This window comes from Bombina bombina, chromosome 4 (assembly GCF_027579735.1).
Source record: "Bombina bombina isolate aBomBom1 chromosome 4, aBomBom1.pri, whole genome shotgun sequence".
In the NCBI taxonomy this organism is placed as follows: domain Eukaryota; kingdom Metazoa; phylum Chordata; class Amphibia; order Anura; family Bombinatoridae; genus Bombina; species Bombina bombina.
In genome coordinates this window covers 704,978,061-704,996,754 of record NC_069502.1, presented here as the reverse complement: position 1 = coordinate 704,996,754, position 18,694 = coordinate 704,978,061, and the positions used below count along the sequence as shown (strand labels likewise).

Here is an 18,694-nt window from a genome sequence, read left to right as displayed (position 1 = left end):
CCAGAATTTACAGATGAATAAAAACCTTCATGTTATGGGCTGTTTATACTTCATTTTGGGTCTCTTTCTTGTTTTAGATACAACACACTCAGAAGAAATTGGCACTAAGAAAAAGTTAAAGAGATTACTGAGTTTCCAGAGGTACTTTCATGCTTCAAGGCTCCTCCGTGGAATCGTACCACAAGCTTCCCTGCACTTATTGGATGAAGACTATCTCGGCCAAGCACGGGTAAGTGACAACAAACAGACACCCAACAGAATTTCATAAAACCTTATGGTTAATCTTCAGTGAAATCTACCATAAATGGCTCAAATATCTTTATTTTTATCAATAGCTATTTTGAAATGTTTTCATTACCGTTTATTTGTAAAGCACCTCCAAATCCATGAATAAACCCCCACTATGGAATAGAATATAAAATACATATAATTGCAGATTTGTGCTTTAATGCACAACACAAATAAATAAGAATATTAAGGGACATGCTAGTCAAAATTAACATTTTGTGAATCAGAGCATTTAATGTTAAACAACTTTTCAATTGATCAAATTGACTTCCTTCTCTTGGTATCCTTTGCTTACACCTGTCTTAAAACTTATATGGCAGCAATGATTGCAACAATATTTGTAACAATGTTAAACATTGCTGCAAATACTGCTGACATAAAGTGCTCCGGACACTTCTAAGCCTATCTAGGTATGCTCTTAAAAAAAAAAAAAATGCAAAGAGATTGAAGTAAATTTAATAATTAAAAATAGGTTGGAAGGTTTTTAAAAATTTCATGATCAAGGAAGTTTCATTTTTACTTTACTGTCTGTTTAATAATAATTTATACAGTTATTGTGGAAAATAAAAACAGTGGTGGGACATACGAGGAAAAATGTTAAAAAAAAAAAATTCTCAGCACAATAAGATTACTTGAAAAACTTTGTGGGCATCAACATTATATTAATGGTATCTTCAGAGACATGAAGAACAGTCCTAAAACACTGTGATATGCTAGAGCATTTTATTATTACATCATTGCTGGCACAGAACATAAAGGGGTCAATCACAGTTTTTTATAAACCGTTTATCTTATGATTGGTCTACAAACTTTACTATTAAAGACAATGAAGGTTTTTGCAGGACTGTAATATACCCCTATGTGTTTTAATGCTGCAAAAAAAAAAAAGCCCAGTAAAAATATTGTTTGCAATATGGGTGATTTCATGTTGTGTTTTCTAAACCATTCTAATCTATTAGAAGCACCGACATTTGAATTAGTTAAACCTCCCTAGTTGCATATACAATATCACAAACACTCACACAAAAAATCTATACAAAACACATTTAACAGGCTTTTCAAAAGGGTTTTTTGCTGGGATTTCACAGCAAAACATACAGTTTAATTTCATTCTAAGTAATATCATAATTAAAAAAATGTTAACATGCAATCACTTAAAGTCTGATCATCAAAAACTCCCCGGCATGGTGAGAAATCACACTAAATATTTGTTTTTTGTTTTTTTTAGCATTATACAATTTAAAATTTGTATTTTTAAACATTTTGATGGACCTCACAGTACTGACAAGACTTCTTAGATTAAATATCATATTTATGATCACAATTAAAGGGACATGAAACCCAATTTTTTCTTTCATGATTCAGATAGAGAATACAGTTTTAAACAACTTTCTAATTTACTATTATTATCTAATTTGTTTCATTCTTTTGGTATCATTTGTTGAAGAAGCAGCAATGCACTAATGATTTTTAACTGAACACATTGGTGAGCCAATCAAAATTGATATATATGTAGCCACCAATCAACAGCTAGAAGAGAAGGAAGCAAATTAAATGATAGTAAATTGGAAAGTTGTTTAAAATGGTATTCTCTATCTGAATCATGAAATAAAAATGTTGGGTTTCATATCCCTTTAAGTTTTGTACCAGTTTAAATCCCCCACTTAAATTTATTTACCAACTTCTAAACAACTACCTTAAAGGGACAGTATAGTCAAACTTAAACATTCACGATTCAGAAAAAGCATACAATTTTAAACAACTTTCCAATTTACTTTTATTATCAATTTGGCTTTGTTGTCTTGGTATTCTTTGTTAAAAAGTACTGTAATCCTAGGTGAGCTCAGGAGTGTGTCCTTAGCCATCTGGCAGCAGTGGTTATAACAAGATATAACAATGTTATACATAGTTGTAAACTTAGCTGCTATAGATTGTATGCAGCTTTCTGTGCCAGCAGTGTATGTAACTATGTATAACATTGATATAAACATTGTTTCATCCCATTCCTATATACAATCATATTTGTTTTGGATAGGCTGTCAGCTCACTGACAGCCATTCCATGGCCTATACTCAAATAGTGCATGTAAATCGCATTTAAAGAGCAGTAGAAAAAAATGTAGACAGCAGAGCAGGGATTTGGCTCTTTCCAACACAATAATTTTTGTAGAATAATTTTGTAAAAAAAAAAAAAACCTGGTAGTTTTAAATTTTGCTTCCTAATTTAGGGACTTTTATAATCTGATATTTGGATTCCTTTAGAGCTGGAGTCCCTGACACCTGCACAGCGATTTGCTCAGTATAAATACATATGCTATGAACAGCTTCATTACTAGAATAAATGTTAAAAGAACACTCAAACACCCATTTCTGGGAATAGGTCTGAAGCGGCATTCGATTATGGAATAATTAGCCGTATTCTAATTGCAGTAAGGATGCACATTGGAAAAGAAAATATAAAATCACCTTCATGGACTAATTATCCAGACAGATTATAAAAAAAACAGCTGTGGAAAAAATGACATCCTTTACTGTTCTTTGCATTTACTATAAGTCTGTCTAGCACATTTGATTTCCACTAATACACTATATATACTGATATTTATTCTTCTATTCACGAAGGGTGTATTAAATTGGAACAGTGTTAAAATTACTTAATTTGCCAGCAATTCTGACAGAAAACCTATGATTAATTTACTTCAATTACACTGTTGAATGTTTATTTGTAATGTATTTACTGGGAGGAATGATTAAGGGCAGTACTGTAATTCAATCTCACTTTGTTTTATTTGCAGCATATGCTATCAAAAGTGGGAATGTGGAATTTTGACATTTTCCTGTTTGATCGCCTGACAAATGGTAAGCTGGAATAATATTTATGAAATTGAAGACCATAAACATATTTTACTCACAGTGTACACTGTTTATTATATTTTGTGCATGATTTGTATTTTACAAGGACATGATGCTCAAATGTTTTAAAATGTGTCACGGTACTTTGCTTTTTTTCTTTTTTAATGTTTCTATAATCAACTTTTTTTCTGTGGGATTTTCTCATTCATAAAGTGAACAGTAGAGTCCCAAAACTGAGTTGTACATAGTCGCTTCCTGTTTGTTTCAATTTAAAGGGACATGAAGATGCAGAAAGAAAATGCTGTTATGTGTTAGAACATTTTATTAGCCCTGTTGCATGCTTACAACTATGTGTTTAACCTCTGCGAAGGAGAATTGGAACACGGATTCCACCTGACTTTTCAAGAGGTGCATATCTGAGCTACTGATGATTGCAAAACCCTGACTCTGTTAAATGATTGTAAAATAGTTGGTTTTTAATGCAACTTTTACGTAAGTGCTTATGTATTCTATGTGTTTAACATCCATTTAAACAGCAAAAAGTACAAGCAAAGTCTTAGGACTATGTATTTATGCATGACTTTAGTTAATAGGGAGTCTTTCTCTCAGCATACCCTGCTGATGTATGCTATGTGTTAAAAATGCCCATGTAAACATAAAAATGTATAAGTAGAGTCTTAGGACTATGTATTTATGCACAGCTTAAGTTAATAGGGGGTCTAAGCCCCCCAGTGACCGGTTACCTAACCCCCCCAGTGAAGGTCTCAGAAGCCCTGTGCAAAATTATGACACATGAAACCTTCCAAAACCAGCTACATATCACAATGACACTTATAAAGCTTGTCTTTTATCCAGGAATAAATGCTATCAAATGACTTCACTTTATTGCAGTACACAAGTAATCTACATATCACATCTCTGTTATCCATGTTCCAGGTCTCCTTTGCTGTCCCCAGTTATGGATAGATATAAATGAGCTTGTTTAACCAATCACTGTTTAGAATGTAAACTTCCCCCTACGTAAGTGTGAAGGAGGCTGTCCAGTCTCTCTGGGAAACGAGCACACTTTTCAGAGAGAGTTTATGTCAAGAGCAGGCAAAATAAATAATGAACATATTATTATTTATTTATTTATTTATTTTATCCTTAATCATTTTATGAGGAGATTAATTGTTAACTTTAACGTCCCTTTAAAGATGAGAATTAGTGAGTGATCTGCAAAGGCATTGACTTTATGTAATATCATGCAACATCAGTATAATCAGCTTTAATCTGTCAATAGATGTGATCTTTGTGTGGACTCTACATAATATACAGTCAAGTAATGAATTTAAAACACCTAAGGCTAATTACAACGCTGCATTGGGCACTTATGTCTCTCAGATCCCCTTTTAGTAATTTAAAAGCGATTCATTGTATATCTGTCAGCCATGTGTCATTTAAGTGCTAAGCCTCATTTTACCATGGAACAGCCAAAACATTTTAAAATGTAGCTGTTAAAGATTTAGGGCTATATTACGAGTGGCGCTGTAACAATTAGGCGCAAGCGTAAAGTAGTTTATCTCAACTGCTTGTGCGCATCAGGTTTAATTGCTCGTATTACAAGTTGAAAGTGAACTTGTGAGCGCAATCCCTATTTTTGCTAGAATGATTACAGCTTCCTCAGAGCTTTGGTTTACTGTTTCACAAAATAAAGAGTGTCACAAAACACAAAAAAAATACATTACAAAGTATAGTTACACTCATAATAACACCATCTAATAAAAAATAAATTGCAAAAAAAGTTATAAGGGTTCAAAGATATGAGGTCTCAGGTGTTAGAAAAAAAGACTGCAAAGGGCTTTAACATAGAGATACATACATATATACACGTCTAAATATGTATAGTGTGTGTGTGTATGTATGTATATATATATGTGTATATATATATATATATATATATATATATAGGGAATATGCAATCAGGTTAGAAAACTACTTTCAGCTTGTAATACGAATGCTACCCGACGTGCGCCAATAGCTTACTTCTAGTGGAGTTAGTGCAGGAACGTTAAATACTGTTCCACTTGTAATCTGGCCCATAATGTTTAATACAAAAGCACATTGTGGTGGAAAAATTACAAGCTCTAATTTGTAAGGGCAATTTTGTAGTACTTGCTATGAAATGCTATTTTTACTTAGGTTCACCCAATAAATGTTCTCCCCTTTAAATTGTTCCAAATGATTCATTTTTCCTGCTCGAGTGTATTAAACTGTTTACAAGTAGCTCCTTTAACCTCTGTGGTATCTACACCTATGCTGAAAGTTTGTATACTGGAGTCTATGCTATTGGTAAATCTATGTAAACTCAGCCAGCAGAAGAAATTACACTCTCAGTGGGGTGCAGTATAGTTAAGTAACATTTTTTTTAATTTTCTATTGTTCTCTCTAAGTATTAGGCTTTGGTTTACAAACAACAGATATAAGATAAGGAAGCATAAGCATGTGATATGATATTACTATTTTACCGACACGGACGGTATTTTTAAGGTTCATGTCAATGTAGAAAATAAAGACTAAATATTGAAAGATAGCACCTGTCAAAGTGAAACTTCTTCTGAGTGTGATGAATACTAGTTATAAACAAATAAGCATTTAAAGTTTTTGATAGCCGGACAGATAGCTCAGCATGCTAATGCACTGTGGCTGAGCTCTGTAGCAACCCGAGGTGCCCGGCAAGGTCCACTCAGCCTTTCATCCTTCCATAGTTGATCAAATGAGCAGCGCCTTGAGACCCTTAGGGGTGATTAGCCGCGCTTTACAAGTACCCAATAGATACATACATACAATTATTTATGCAAATTTATGTTAATTAGCATGGCTGGTATTTTCTTCCAAGAAAGGTGGCAACCCTAGATATTACCTGTAACTCACCCCATTGTAAAAGGCTGTGGTTTAAAAGCACAAATAAACCTGAAAATACAATTTCTCACACATTTATACTCTGCAGCTTGTATAACAAGTAATTGAAAATACATTCATAGAAATACAATTTTACAGTGTACTGTCCCTTTAAAAGCACAGGCAGCGCTATCTTCTGTGCAGAATCGTTCTAAGAATAATGCACAATCTGGTATTACAAGTTGATGGTTAAATATTTTAACCAAAGTAAGATAGCCTAGACTTTTTTAGCGCATCCCTATACTTTGGATAGTGTATCGAGGGATATTAGTATGCTCATTGTGTTCATATTAGAAGTGTTGCGCTAAGTGTTGCTCGGTTCAAGCGCAATCCAAAATATCACTGTAAAATGTAGCACTTTTTAAGACCTGGAGTAAACCATTATTAATAGTATAGCACAGAACAACATGAATTCCCCTACACTGGCTTGGTGGTCGAGCGATAAGAAATTTACTGCACACACCATAGTGTGCAGAATTTCGCTCACCCGTGCTATCCAACATGCAGATTTTAGCTCAGCCTACACTAGCGCTCGAGCGATTAAAATAACTTTGGACGTTTGTAATATGAGAACAAAAATATAAACACTATTGACTGATCTTGAGCGATGTTAACGAACAATAGTGCTAATATATTTTTGATCTAGGCCTTAGCGTTCCACTGCAAGTAGTGCAAAATAACATGCCCTTACAAAAAGCTGATATTTTCACTAATATGCCTAGCTAAACGTTCTTTTTTTATACTTTTCAGGTAACAGCTTAGTAACATTGCTGTGTCATCTATTCAATGTCCACGGACTTATTCATCATTTTCAGCTTGATATGGTGAAATTACACCGATTTTTAGGTAAGTGAAATCTTTATTTTACTATTGTGTATATATGACACTGTTACTTAACTCGGGTGCAGCACAAAACCCCAACATATAGATATGTTACAGCTATTTATAGGACCAGAGGAGACTGTTGAAATATTTTTTTATTTATATATATATATATATATATATATATATATATATAAATAATCAAGTCAGGTAATAAGCACTCACTGGATTTAAGCACAGCACACTTTATTAGGCAGTGACGTTTCGGGGCATTCACCCCTTCTTCAGACTGAATGCCCCGAAACGTCACTGCCTAATAAAGTGTGCTGTTCTTAAATCCAGTGAGTGCTTATTACCTGACTTGATTGAATATTACTTTAAGCACCCTGGTCTATGTTTGTGGTTGGCAAGTGAGAGTGCACTACTTGGATTCAGTATATATATATATATATATATATATATATATATATATATATGGTGTTCTATCCCTTTGTGTTCATTACCCATGCTTATGAATACAGAGGAATGACTGATGAGTTCTAGTGTTTTTATAAGGTGATGTTTTACATTTTATGAAGAAAAGAAAAATTTTAACTTTGCATTAAAGGGATATTTTTACAATTCATATAGAGAGAACAATTTAAAAATACTTTCCAATTTAATGCTTAAAGAAATACGAAACCCAATGTTTTTCTTTCATGATTCAGATAGAGAATGCAATTTTAAGCAACTTTCTGGTTTACTCATATTACCAATTTTTCTTTGTTATCTTGGTATCTTTATTTGAAACATAGTAATGTAAGCTTAGAAGCCGGCCCATATTTGGTTCAGCACATGGGTAGCACCTGCTACTTGATGGCTAAATATAGGGCTATTGGTTTAGAGGTAGAAAAGTCATCTCATTGAAGAAGAGTGCAGTGTTGTGGGTGGCCGAAGGCTCTGACTTATTACTAAATGATCAATGAAACTCCACATTATTTTTACCATTATATTAGTTATTTAAAGATTGACAATATTAGTGTAAAGGTTTAGATTCTATAAAGTAACGAGTGCTACCATATTTAAACTAGTTTTATTTGTATCTCTATCTTCTGCTGAAAACAATTAGGGAAAGATAGATATATATAGATATATATATATAAACCAAGCAATAAAATAGAGTTGGTGTAAACAAGGCTGTGCTTTATATCTGTCCTTAATTGTTTGCAGCAGAACAGGGAGATAAGGTTAAAAATTACATTCAGACATTGCGGCATCCATTACTTTGGAGAAACTCAGTGGAATTTAAAAAAAACTAAACAATTTTAAAGTTAAATTACAAGAAAAAAGGACAAAATAAATAATGAAAGTACAGGTACAATTCCCCAAATCCGGAATTCCAAAATATATATTTATGAAAAATTTCCATTTTTCCCTGCCAGTAAGTGAGAATCTTCTCTGCCCATGTCTTTGGTTTCTTGTTTGTGTTTTGAAATGTCTTTATTTATTTAAAACAACAAATAGTACCTTTCTGATTAAAGTACTGTATCTTTCTGAGCTTACTATGTATAGAACAGTATTGTAAATTATATAAAACTACCTTTAGGTTACATGTATACGCTGTATTATAACATTTAAACATTGTCTAAATGACATAAGATATTGTTGTTTACACTTCCCCCCCCCCACCTCTAAACTGTCCCATTTTACTAATGCAAATATTCCAAAATCCAAACCTTTTCTGGTCCCAAGCAGTTTGGATAAAGGATTTGTGTATATTGCAAAGTTTTTTGAGTACGCATAATTAACCATTTTATATTACAATCTCATACTATTTAATATCCCTTTAAGACGTGTATGCTCCCGCCCCATTTCAGCAAAGGATACCAATAGAAAAATGTACATTTGATAATAGAACCTTTTAGTATGCTCTATATTATGAATCATGAAAGGTTAAATTTAACTTCATGTTTCTGTAACTTGTTAATAATTTGGTGCTGCTTTACTCATATTTTGTATTAAACATTGATCTAATCTGCTTTGCTTTTAGAATGTCCTTAAAAATGTTGAGTGGTCTAGTAGCAATTAACTTACGCATTTAATGTTTATAAACTACATTTCAAATCCAAAGTACTCCAGTCTTTACTTCTCCTATGAGGCAACACTTTAACAATTTATCAAGCAGAGAACTTGTCCACCTACAATTGCCACTTGCAATGCAGCATCATTTTGCAAAATTTAAGATAGTGCAAGTGCTCTCTTATGCAATCCCGCCGCCTGCTCTCCCCAGTTGTGCAAGAGCACCAATGAGCAAGTTTGAAGTTATTTGTCTCCACCACCTGTGACGAGACGATAAGAAGAAGGATCTGCTTTTTATTAAAGGGACACTGAACCCAAATGTTTTCTTTTAAGCAACTTTCTAGTTTACTCCTATTAGCAAATGTTCTTCATTCTCTTGGTATCTTTATTTGAAAAGCAAGAATGTAAGTTTAGATGCCGGCCCATTTTGGTGAACAACCTGAGTTGTTCTTGCTGATTGGTGGATAAATTCATCCACCAATAAACAAGTGCTGTTCAAGGTTCTGGACTTTCTTTTTCAATAAAGATAGCAAGAGAACGAAGAAAAAATGATAATAGGAGTAAATTAGAAAGTTGCTTAAAATTGCATGCTCTATCTGAATCACAAAAGAAAAAATTTGGGTTCAGTGTCCCTTTAAATTTGTGGTTGCTGACCTTACTAGCCTGCACTGCAAGCTCTCAGAAGCTGCAAATACAGCTTCTACCATTATTTTCAGCGTTAGAGCATTTTCTTTTTCCACTATTAACACCATTTCCTATGCCAAAGATGTTGTAATGATTTTGGAGAGGGATTGTTCCACCTTAAAGGGCCATGATACCTAAATGTTGAAGCACATGAAAGTGATGCAACATAGCAGTTAAAAAGCTGACTAGAAAATATCACCTTAACGTTTTGTATGTAAAAAAGATATCTACCTCAAAGTATTCACACCACATTGTAAAAGGACTTTAGTGCCAGGACTTGCAAAGGAATGTGCAGGCACAGTCATGTTATTTTCCTATTCAGTTTAAGGAAGTTTACTGTGCAATCTCGTGAGATTTAATTGAAATCTCATGAGATAGAAGCAAAGCAATGCAAGACCTCCGCATTGCTGATGCTTACTGGCTATTGTGGGTTTTTTGTTGTTGTTTTTTTCAACTTGAAGCTTTACAACAACTTTAACTGTTTCTAGAGCACTTACTCTGGTGAGCCGAAGATATTTTGAGGTAAAATATCTTCCCTTTTTACATAGAGATGTTCAGGTGATAATTTCATGTCAGCTTTTTACAGTTATGCTGCATCACTTTCAAGTGATTTAGCATATGAGTATTATGTCCCTTTAAAGGACTACTCAATGCAGTAGAATTGCATTATTAACAAGTGCATACAAAAATAACTACTCTGAATTTCAAATAAGCAGCAGATTTATTTTCTGACAAATTTAATTTTTCTCTTATTATCCGGCCCCCTGTACCATGTGACGGACATCAGCCAATCACAGACTAGTATACATATACCCTGTAATTTTGTGCACATGCTCAGTAGGATCTTGTTCCCCAGAAAGTGTGAATATAAAAAACACTGTTCAAAATGTAATAATGGAAGTAAATTGGAAAGTGTCTTAAAACTGCATGCTCTTTCTGAATCATAAAAGTTTATTTTGACTTGAGTGTCCCTTAAATCAACAGATGTCAAAAGTTGTTTATTTTTTTATTATTATTTTTTTTTTATTTAGTCTTGGTTCAAGAGGACTATCACAGTCAAAACCCATATCATAATGCCGTCCATGCTGCAGATGTTACACAAGCTATGCATTGCTACTTGAAAGAGTCAAAGGTATGTCTGGCTGAATACTAACTAAATGATTGGATCTGTTTTATTGTCCGGATTCTTAGCTTTGCAATGTAATAGTTCTGAAACCATTTCACATTATACACAATATATACTTTAGAGATTGAGAACAAATGAATATACTTTTTATTTGATTTTTAATGAGTCTTATAATAACTGGGAAATAGTGCCTTAGATTATAAGCTATAGATTTAGAGCTATTGGTCAAAGTGACTCCAAAGAACCCTGGGTTCAATAAGGTTATGATGACAAAAAAAAAATCTGCAATACAATTAATAATCAAAGTACTGAAATTTGAAAGAGGGGTTCCCAGGTTTGTCTTTTTTTCAAATAAGGGATTGTTAGGGTGTCTGTATATTAGATTTTTCCTGTTTTTGCACTTAGAGAACACTTATAAAAAAAAAACTTACATATTTTTAGCCAGGTGATTGATCACTGTTACCAAATTTAAAGAATGTAGGCCTATTTATCATTGCGTCAATCTCTACGCATTCGCTGGAGTCTCGAATACGATCAAATGCGATCGGGTTGATTGACACCCCCTGCTAGCAGCCGATTGCCCGCGAATCTGCAGGGGGCGGCGTTGCACCAGCAGTTTACAAGAGCTGCTGGTGCAATGCTGAATGCATTCAGCGATGTCTGTCGGACATGATCGGATCATGTCGGACAGACATTTAATAAATAGGCCCCTTTGTTTCTACATTATGAAAAATTTGGGAGCAGCACAGAAGCAAGCCCACTAGAGGAACAGAATGATGACAAGATCTGCATTTCATAGGGAAATGACAACACTTAAAGAGTTTAAAGGGACAGTCAACACCAAAATTATTATTGTTTAAAAAGATAATGTCTTTACTACCCTTTCCCCAGCTTTGCACAAGCAACATTGTTATAATAATATACTTCACAACAGGGGAGTACTAGTTTGTGTGAGCCATATAGATAACATTGTGCTCTCTCCCTTGGGTTGTGGATGACACAGCACTAATTGGCTAAAATGCAAGTCAATAGATAATAAATAGTCACAGTCATGTGATCAGGGGGATGTCAGAAGAGGCTTAGATACAAGGTAATCACAGAGGTAAAAAGTTTATTAATATAACTGTGTTGATTATGCAAAACTGGGGAATGGGTAATAAAGGGATTATCTATCTTTTTAAACAATAACAATTTTCGAGTTGACTGTCCCTTTGAATAGCTTGGGCAGTAATCCTGTATATGTTACAGAACCATCACAACTTTAAAGGTTATTCTGGTCATTTTATGTTAGCTTTTCCTAATAAGCATTATTGCTCAGTGTTTTAAAGGGACAGTCAACACCAGAATTTTTGTTGTTTAGAAAGATAGATAATCCCTTTATTACCCATTCCCCAGTTTTGCAAAACCAACACTGTTATATTAATACACTTTTTACTTCTGTGACTAACTTGTATCTAAGCATCTTCTGACCGCCCCTAATCACATGACTTTTAGTTATTATCTATTGACTTGCATTTTAGCCAATTAGTGCAGTGTCTGCCACTAGCCACGAGCGTGATCACAATGCTATCTATATGGCCTACATGAGCTTGCTCTCCCCTGCTGTGAAAAGTAAATAAAATAGAGGCGGCCTTCAAGGGCTTAGAAATTATCATATGAGCCTTCCTAAGCTTGCTTTCAACTAGAATACCAAGAGAACAAAACAAAATTGTTGATAAAATTAAATTGGAAAGTTGTTTAAAATTACATGCCTTATTTGAAAAATGAAAGTTTTTTTTTTACTTGACTGTCCCTTTAATATAAACAGATTCCAGCCACCTGAGGTGCTTTCATCCTCAGAGAACTCAAAAATACCTGGAAGTTCTAACACTGGAGTTTTCTTAGAAAATGTTCTGATTGGCTGCAATGCCAGATTGCTGGTGGCAATTGTGCAGCAGACAGGTTAAAGGGACAGTCAAGTCCAAAAAAAACTTTCATGTTTCAAATAGGGCATGTCATTTTAAACAACTTTCTAATTTACTTTTATCACCAATTTTGCTTTGTTCTCTTGGTATTCTTAGTTAAAAGCTAAACCTACGAGGTTCATATGCTAATTTCTTAGACCTTGAAGGCCGCCCCTAATCTAAATTAATTTTGATAGTTTTTCACCACTAGAGGGCATTAGTTCACGTGTTTCATATAGATAACATTGAGCTCATGCACGTGAATTTACCATGGAGAGCTCTGATTGGCTAAAATGCAAGTCTGTCAAAAGAACTGAAATAAGGGAGCAGTCTACTGAGGCTTAGATACAAGGTAATTACAGAGGTAAAACGTGTATAATTATAACTGTGTTGGTTATGCAAAACTGGGGAATTGGTAATTAAGGTATTATCTATCTTTTAAAACAACAAAAATTCTGGTGTTGACTGTCCCTTTAAGACAGAACTTTTTCCTTTGTTGACAGCACTTTATACTGCGCCAGCTAAAAACGTTTTCCTTGATATTTTCTCAAGTGATGTATTAGTGAAATATGTCTTTGTATTGCTAGTCTAGGGGTTTATTCTTCTCCAGTTAGTGTAGTATTTAGTTTTTTTGCAAATATATTTCTCAAAACCGGAGGCCAAGGGCAGATGAAGGAGATTGTTTTGTAATAAATAAGTAGTAGGCTTAGATTACAACATCACTTGACAACAATCAATAGTGCTTCTATTTTTGCGACCTTATAACAAACTGAAAGGTAATTTGTTCTCACTTGAGCAATAGTCTAGAGCAGCGGTCGCCAACCAGCTGGTGGTCCACGAGAAGATGTTGGTGGTCCTTGACACCATCAAGCAGAAATGAATCTCCTCTGATGATGTCACCCCTGTTGCCCTGCAACTCCCTACAGTGCCTGGCTAGACATCAGTGAAAACCGACGAAGGCGGAGTTTAATTACAATCTCCCTTCGCACAATGCGTAGTACTGAACAACTTGCGTAGCTAGATTTAATTTTTAACTCCACCCGCCCGGAGCGCTGCTCAGAGGAAGATGCTTCCATTTTAAAGACAGCAGAGGATGGTATAGTCTTGGCTTAAAATAGTGGAATTAAAGTATATTAAAAAAAAGAAAATCTTTAAAAAAAAATTCTCTCTTATATTTAATTTATTTTATTCCCTTTACTTGTCTCTTTGTAGTAGTTTTCCTAATTCCTTCAGATGGATTTACATCACTGTTTGTCTTCCTCCCCTCCATCTTCTTTTTTTTTTATTTATTAAATATTAATTATTTTTAATTCTAATAATTTTCCCACGCACAAAGCCATTCCACCTGAATTCCAGTAATTGCCATCCAGCAGATCAGCCATATCCACCAGTATTATAGTTATTGCCAGTAACATCAGTCGTGGTTAGCTCACATCCATATTGAGAGCTTTCTGATATAAACTTAAAGGGACATGAAACCCAAAATTTTTAGTTCGTGATTCAGATAGAGAATACAATTTTAAACAACTTTCCTATTTACTTATATTATTTAATTTGCTTCATTCTCTTGTTTTCCTTTGCTGAAAGTTTTATCTAGGCAAGCTCAGGAGCAGTAAAGAATCTAGGTGCTAGCTGCTGATTGGTGGCTGCATATATATATATATACTGATTGTCATTGGCTCACTCATGTGTTAAGTTAGAAACCAGTAGTGCAATGCTGCTCTTTTAACAAATGATACCAAGAGAATGAAACAAATTTGATAATAGAATTAAATTGGAAAGTTGTTTAAAATTGTATTCTCTATCTGAATCATGAAAGAAAAGTTCTGGGTTTCATGACCCTTTAATTTAGGACTCCAGTGTCTGTCCATGATCATAAGTAGTTTGGAATACCGTATTTTTCGCTCCATAAGACGCACCTAACCATAAGACGCACCTAGTTTTTAGAGGAGGAAAACAAGAAAAAAAATATTCTGAAGAGAGCTTGTGTGTGATTGAGAGTGTGTGATAAAAATGTGTGTGAGTGTGTGTGTTGTGTTAGAGTGTTAGTGTGTGTGTGTGTGTGAGAGAGAGCTTGTGTGTGATTGAGTGTGTGATAAAAATGTGTGTGAGTGTGTGTGTTGTGTTAGAGTGTTAGTGTGTGTGTGTGTGTGTGTGTGTGTGTGAGAGAGAGCTTGTGTGTGATTGAGAGTGTGTGATAAAAATGTGTGTGAGTGTGTGTGTTGTGTTAGAGTGTTAGTGTGTGTGTGTGTGTGTGAGAGAGAGCTTGTGTGTGATTGAGAGTGTGTGATAAGAGTACTTTCAAAACGTTTGAACAAACTGAGCTACTAACACAGCCATAAATAAAAGACAAACTAAGCACTAAAATGCTATTGATGCTATAAAATAGTGTCATTCTTCAAGATTTTCTTCAAGATTTTAACCCCTAAAATAGACACCGTTTCCAAATATCCAGCGCCAAGCTAAAAAAAAAAAAAAACTTGTGTAATAACAGACAAGCTATTTTCCCCCAGAGACGTGACCTGTGTCTATATTGTCCAACAGCTTCTCAACACTCCCCAATCTATATTCCTTTTTCAGACATGACAGAGTTTTTAGCCAAAAGGCCCCCAAGATTTATATATTGCTCACCCGGTTTTTTAGCATACCCCCTGACTGGAACCCCAGCCAAGCGACCACCGTTCACCGCAGCTCTGAGCCTCTCAACACCGACCTCCAGGTCATGTCACCAACACATGTGCGTGCCAGAACTTCCAGGGCACTGACGTTATAACTAGTATCCCCACGGAGTTATGGGAAGTGTAGTCCTAGTTTGAGTGACTACTAAGTTGGAGGCGGAGCGGAGCGTGACATGAGCTCAGCTGAGGAGCACTGACTCTGAGCGGCCCGCGGGCATTATAGCAAATAGGCTAAGCATCCGGCTGCCCAATCTGGCCCTGCATTCGCTCCATAAGACGCACAGACATTTCCCCTTACTTTTGAGGGGGGAAAAAGTTCGTCTTATGGAGTGAAAAATACGGTAATTCCTAACTGGGGAGGTAACTTTCAGTTAGTTAATTCCAAAAAATAATTCTTAAAAATGTGTAAATATATATATAATGTAAACTTGGCTATGGTTATACTAGTTATGTACATGTAGTTATATACATATAATCTCTATATACACATTATAGAGGTTTGTACGTTTAAAAAAAAAAAAAAAAATCATGTTAGTGTTCCACGGGATTCAAAATTGTGAGTTTAGTGGTCCCTGAGGTCCGAAAGGTTGGCGACTCCTGGTCTAGAGCACACTAACATCTACATGTTGGATACCGTGGGTGAGCTGAATGCCTCACATAGGGCTAGAACGCAAAGTCGTATTCCCCCATAGACTACAATGGAGCCAAAAAAGTTGATATAAAGCTAACACCCACAAGTCAAGCAAACACGATCACAGTTATTATAAAGCACAACATAAGAAGCTAATATAATCCAATGTTCTGCACATAGCAGGATATGTTCCGTTTCTATATCTATATACCAAGAGAACAAAGAAAAATTGATAATAGAAGTAAATTAGAAAGTTGTTTAAAGTCACATGCTTTATCTGAATCACACAAAAAAAAAGTTTGGCTTTCATATCCCTTTAACCCCTTAGTGACCAGACCATTTTTCAATTTTCTTACCGTTAGGGACTGGGGCTATTTTTACATTTCTGCAGTGTTTGTGTTTAGCTGTAATTTTCCTCTTACTCATTTACTGTACCCACACATATTATATACCGTTTTTCTTGCCATTAAATGGACTTTCTAAAGATACCATTATTTTCATCATATCTTATAATTTACTATAAAAATTATTATAAAACATGATGAAAAAATGGGAAAAAAACACTTTTTCTAACTTTGACCCCCAAAATCTCTTACGCATCTACAACCACCAAAAAACAACAATGCTAAATAGTTTCTAAATTTTGTCCTGAGTATAGAAATACCCAATGTTCTTTGTTTTTTTTGCAAGTTATAGGGCAATAAATACAAGTAGCACTTTGCTATTTCCAAACTTTTTTTTCTTCTTCAAAATTAGCGATAGATACATTGTAACACTGATATCTGTCAGGAATCCCTGAATAACCCTTCACATGTATATATTATTTCTCCAACATAGGTGTGTCCGGTCCACGGCGTCATCCTTACTTGTGGGATATTCTCTTCCCCAACAGGAAATGGCAAAGAGCCCAGCAAAGCTGGTCACATGATCCCTCCTAGGCTCCGCCTACCCCAGTCATTCTCTTTGCCGTTGTACAGGCAACATCTCCACGGAGATGGCTTAGAGTTTTTTAGTGTTTAACTGTAGTTTTTCATTATTCAATCAAGAGTTTGTTATTTTCAAATAGTGCTGGTACGTACTATTTACTCAGAAACAGAAAAGAGATGAAGAATTCTGTTTGTATGAGGAAAATGATTTTAGCAACCGTAACTAAAATCCATGGCTGTTCCACACAGGACTGTTGAGAGCAATTAACTTCAGTTGGGGGAACAGTTTGCAGTCTCTTGCTGCTTGAGGTATGACGCATTCTAACAAGACGATGTAATGCTGGAAGCTGTCATTTTCCCTATGGGATCCGGTAAGCCATGTTTATTACGATTGTAAATAAGGGCTTCACAAGGGCTTATTTAAACTGTAGACTTTTTTTGGGCTAAATCGATTGATATTAACACTTATTTAGCCTTGAGGAATCATTTATTCTGGGTATTTTGATTTAATAATATCGGCAGGCACTGTTTTAGACACCTTATTCTTTAGGGGCTTTCCCAAAGCATAGGCAGAGTCTCATTTTCGCGCCGGTGTTGCGCACTTGTTTTTGAGAGGCATGGCATGCAGTCGCATGTGAGAGGAGCTCTGATACTCATAAAAGACTTCTGAAGGCGTCATTTGGTATCGTATTCCCCTTTGGGTTTGGTTGGGTCTCAGCAAAGCAGATACCAGGGACTGTAAAGGGGTTTAAAGCTTAAAACGGCTCCGGTTCCGTTATTTTAAGGGTTAAAGCTTCCAAAATTGGTGTGCAATATTTTCAAGGCTTTAAGACGCTGTGGTGAAAATTTGGTGAATTTTGAACAATTCCTTCATGTTTTTTCGCAATTGCAGTAATAAAGTGTGTTCAGTTTAAAATTTAAAGTGACAGTAACGGTTTTATTTTAAAACGTTTTTTGTACTTTCTGATCAAGTTTATGCCTGTTTAACATGTCTGAACTACCAGATAGACTGTGTTCTGAATGTGGGGAAGCCAGAATTCCTATTCATTTAAATAAATGTGATTTATGTGATAATGACAATGATGCCCAAGATGATTCCTCAAGTGAGGGGAGTAAGCATGGTACTGCATCATTCCCTCCTTCGTCTACACGAGTCTTGCCCACTCAGGAGGCCCCTAGTACATCTAGCGCGCCAATACTCCTTACTATGCAACAATTAACGGCTGTAATGGATAATTCTGTCAAAAACATTTTAGCCAAAATGAACCCTTGTCAGCGTAAGCGTGGATGCTCTGTTTTAGTTACTGAAGAGCATGACGACGCTGATATTAATATCTCTGAAGGGCCCCTAACCCAATTTGAGGGGGCCAGGGAGGTTTTGTCTGAGGGAGAAATTACTGATTTAGGGAACATTTCTCAGCAGGCTGAATCTGATGTGATTACATTTAAATTTAAATTGGAACATCTCCGCATTTTGCTTAAGGAGGTATTATCCACTCTGGATGATTGTGAAAATTTAGTCATCCCAGAGAAACTATGTAAAATGGACAAGTTCCTAGAGGTGCCGGGGCTCCCAGAAGCTTTTCCTATACCCAAGCGGGTGGCGGACATTGTTAATAAAGAATGGGAAAGGCCCGGTATTCCTTTCGTCCCTCCCCCCATATTTAAAAAATTGTTTCCTATGGTCGACCCCAGAAAGGACTTATGGCAGTCAGTCCCCAAGGTCGAGGGAGCGGTTTCTACTTT

General features: G+C 35.3%; 1 protein-coding gene across 1 annotated transcript in view; it reads left to right on the top strand.

Moving 5' to 3' along the window:
- PDE7B (phosphodiesterase 7B) overlaps nt 1–18,694 on the top strand; it is a 237,875-nt gene that overhangs the window by 190,836 nt on the left and 28,345 nt on the right. The window contains exons 3-6 of the mRNA XM_053710898.1: nt 78–229; nt 3,083–3,146; nt 6,831–6,926; nt 10,676–10,776. Of these exons, the coding sequence (XP_053566873.1) occupies nt 78–229; nt 3,083–3,146; nt 6,831–6,926; nt 10,676–10,776 (413 nt within the window). The remainder of the gene's footprint in view (nt 1–77; nt 230–3,082; nt 3,147–6,830; nt 6,927–10,675; nt 10,777–18,694) is intronic.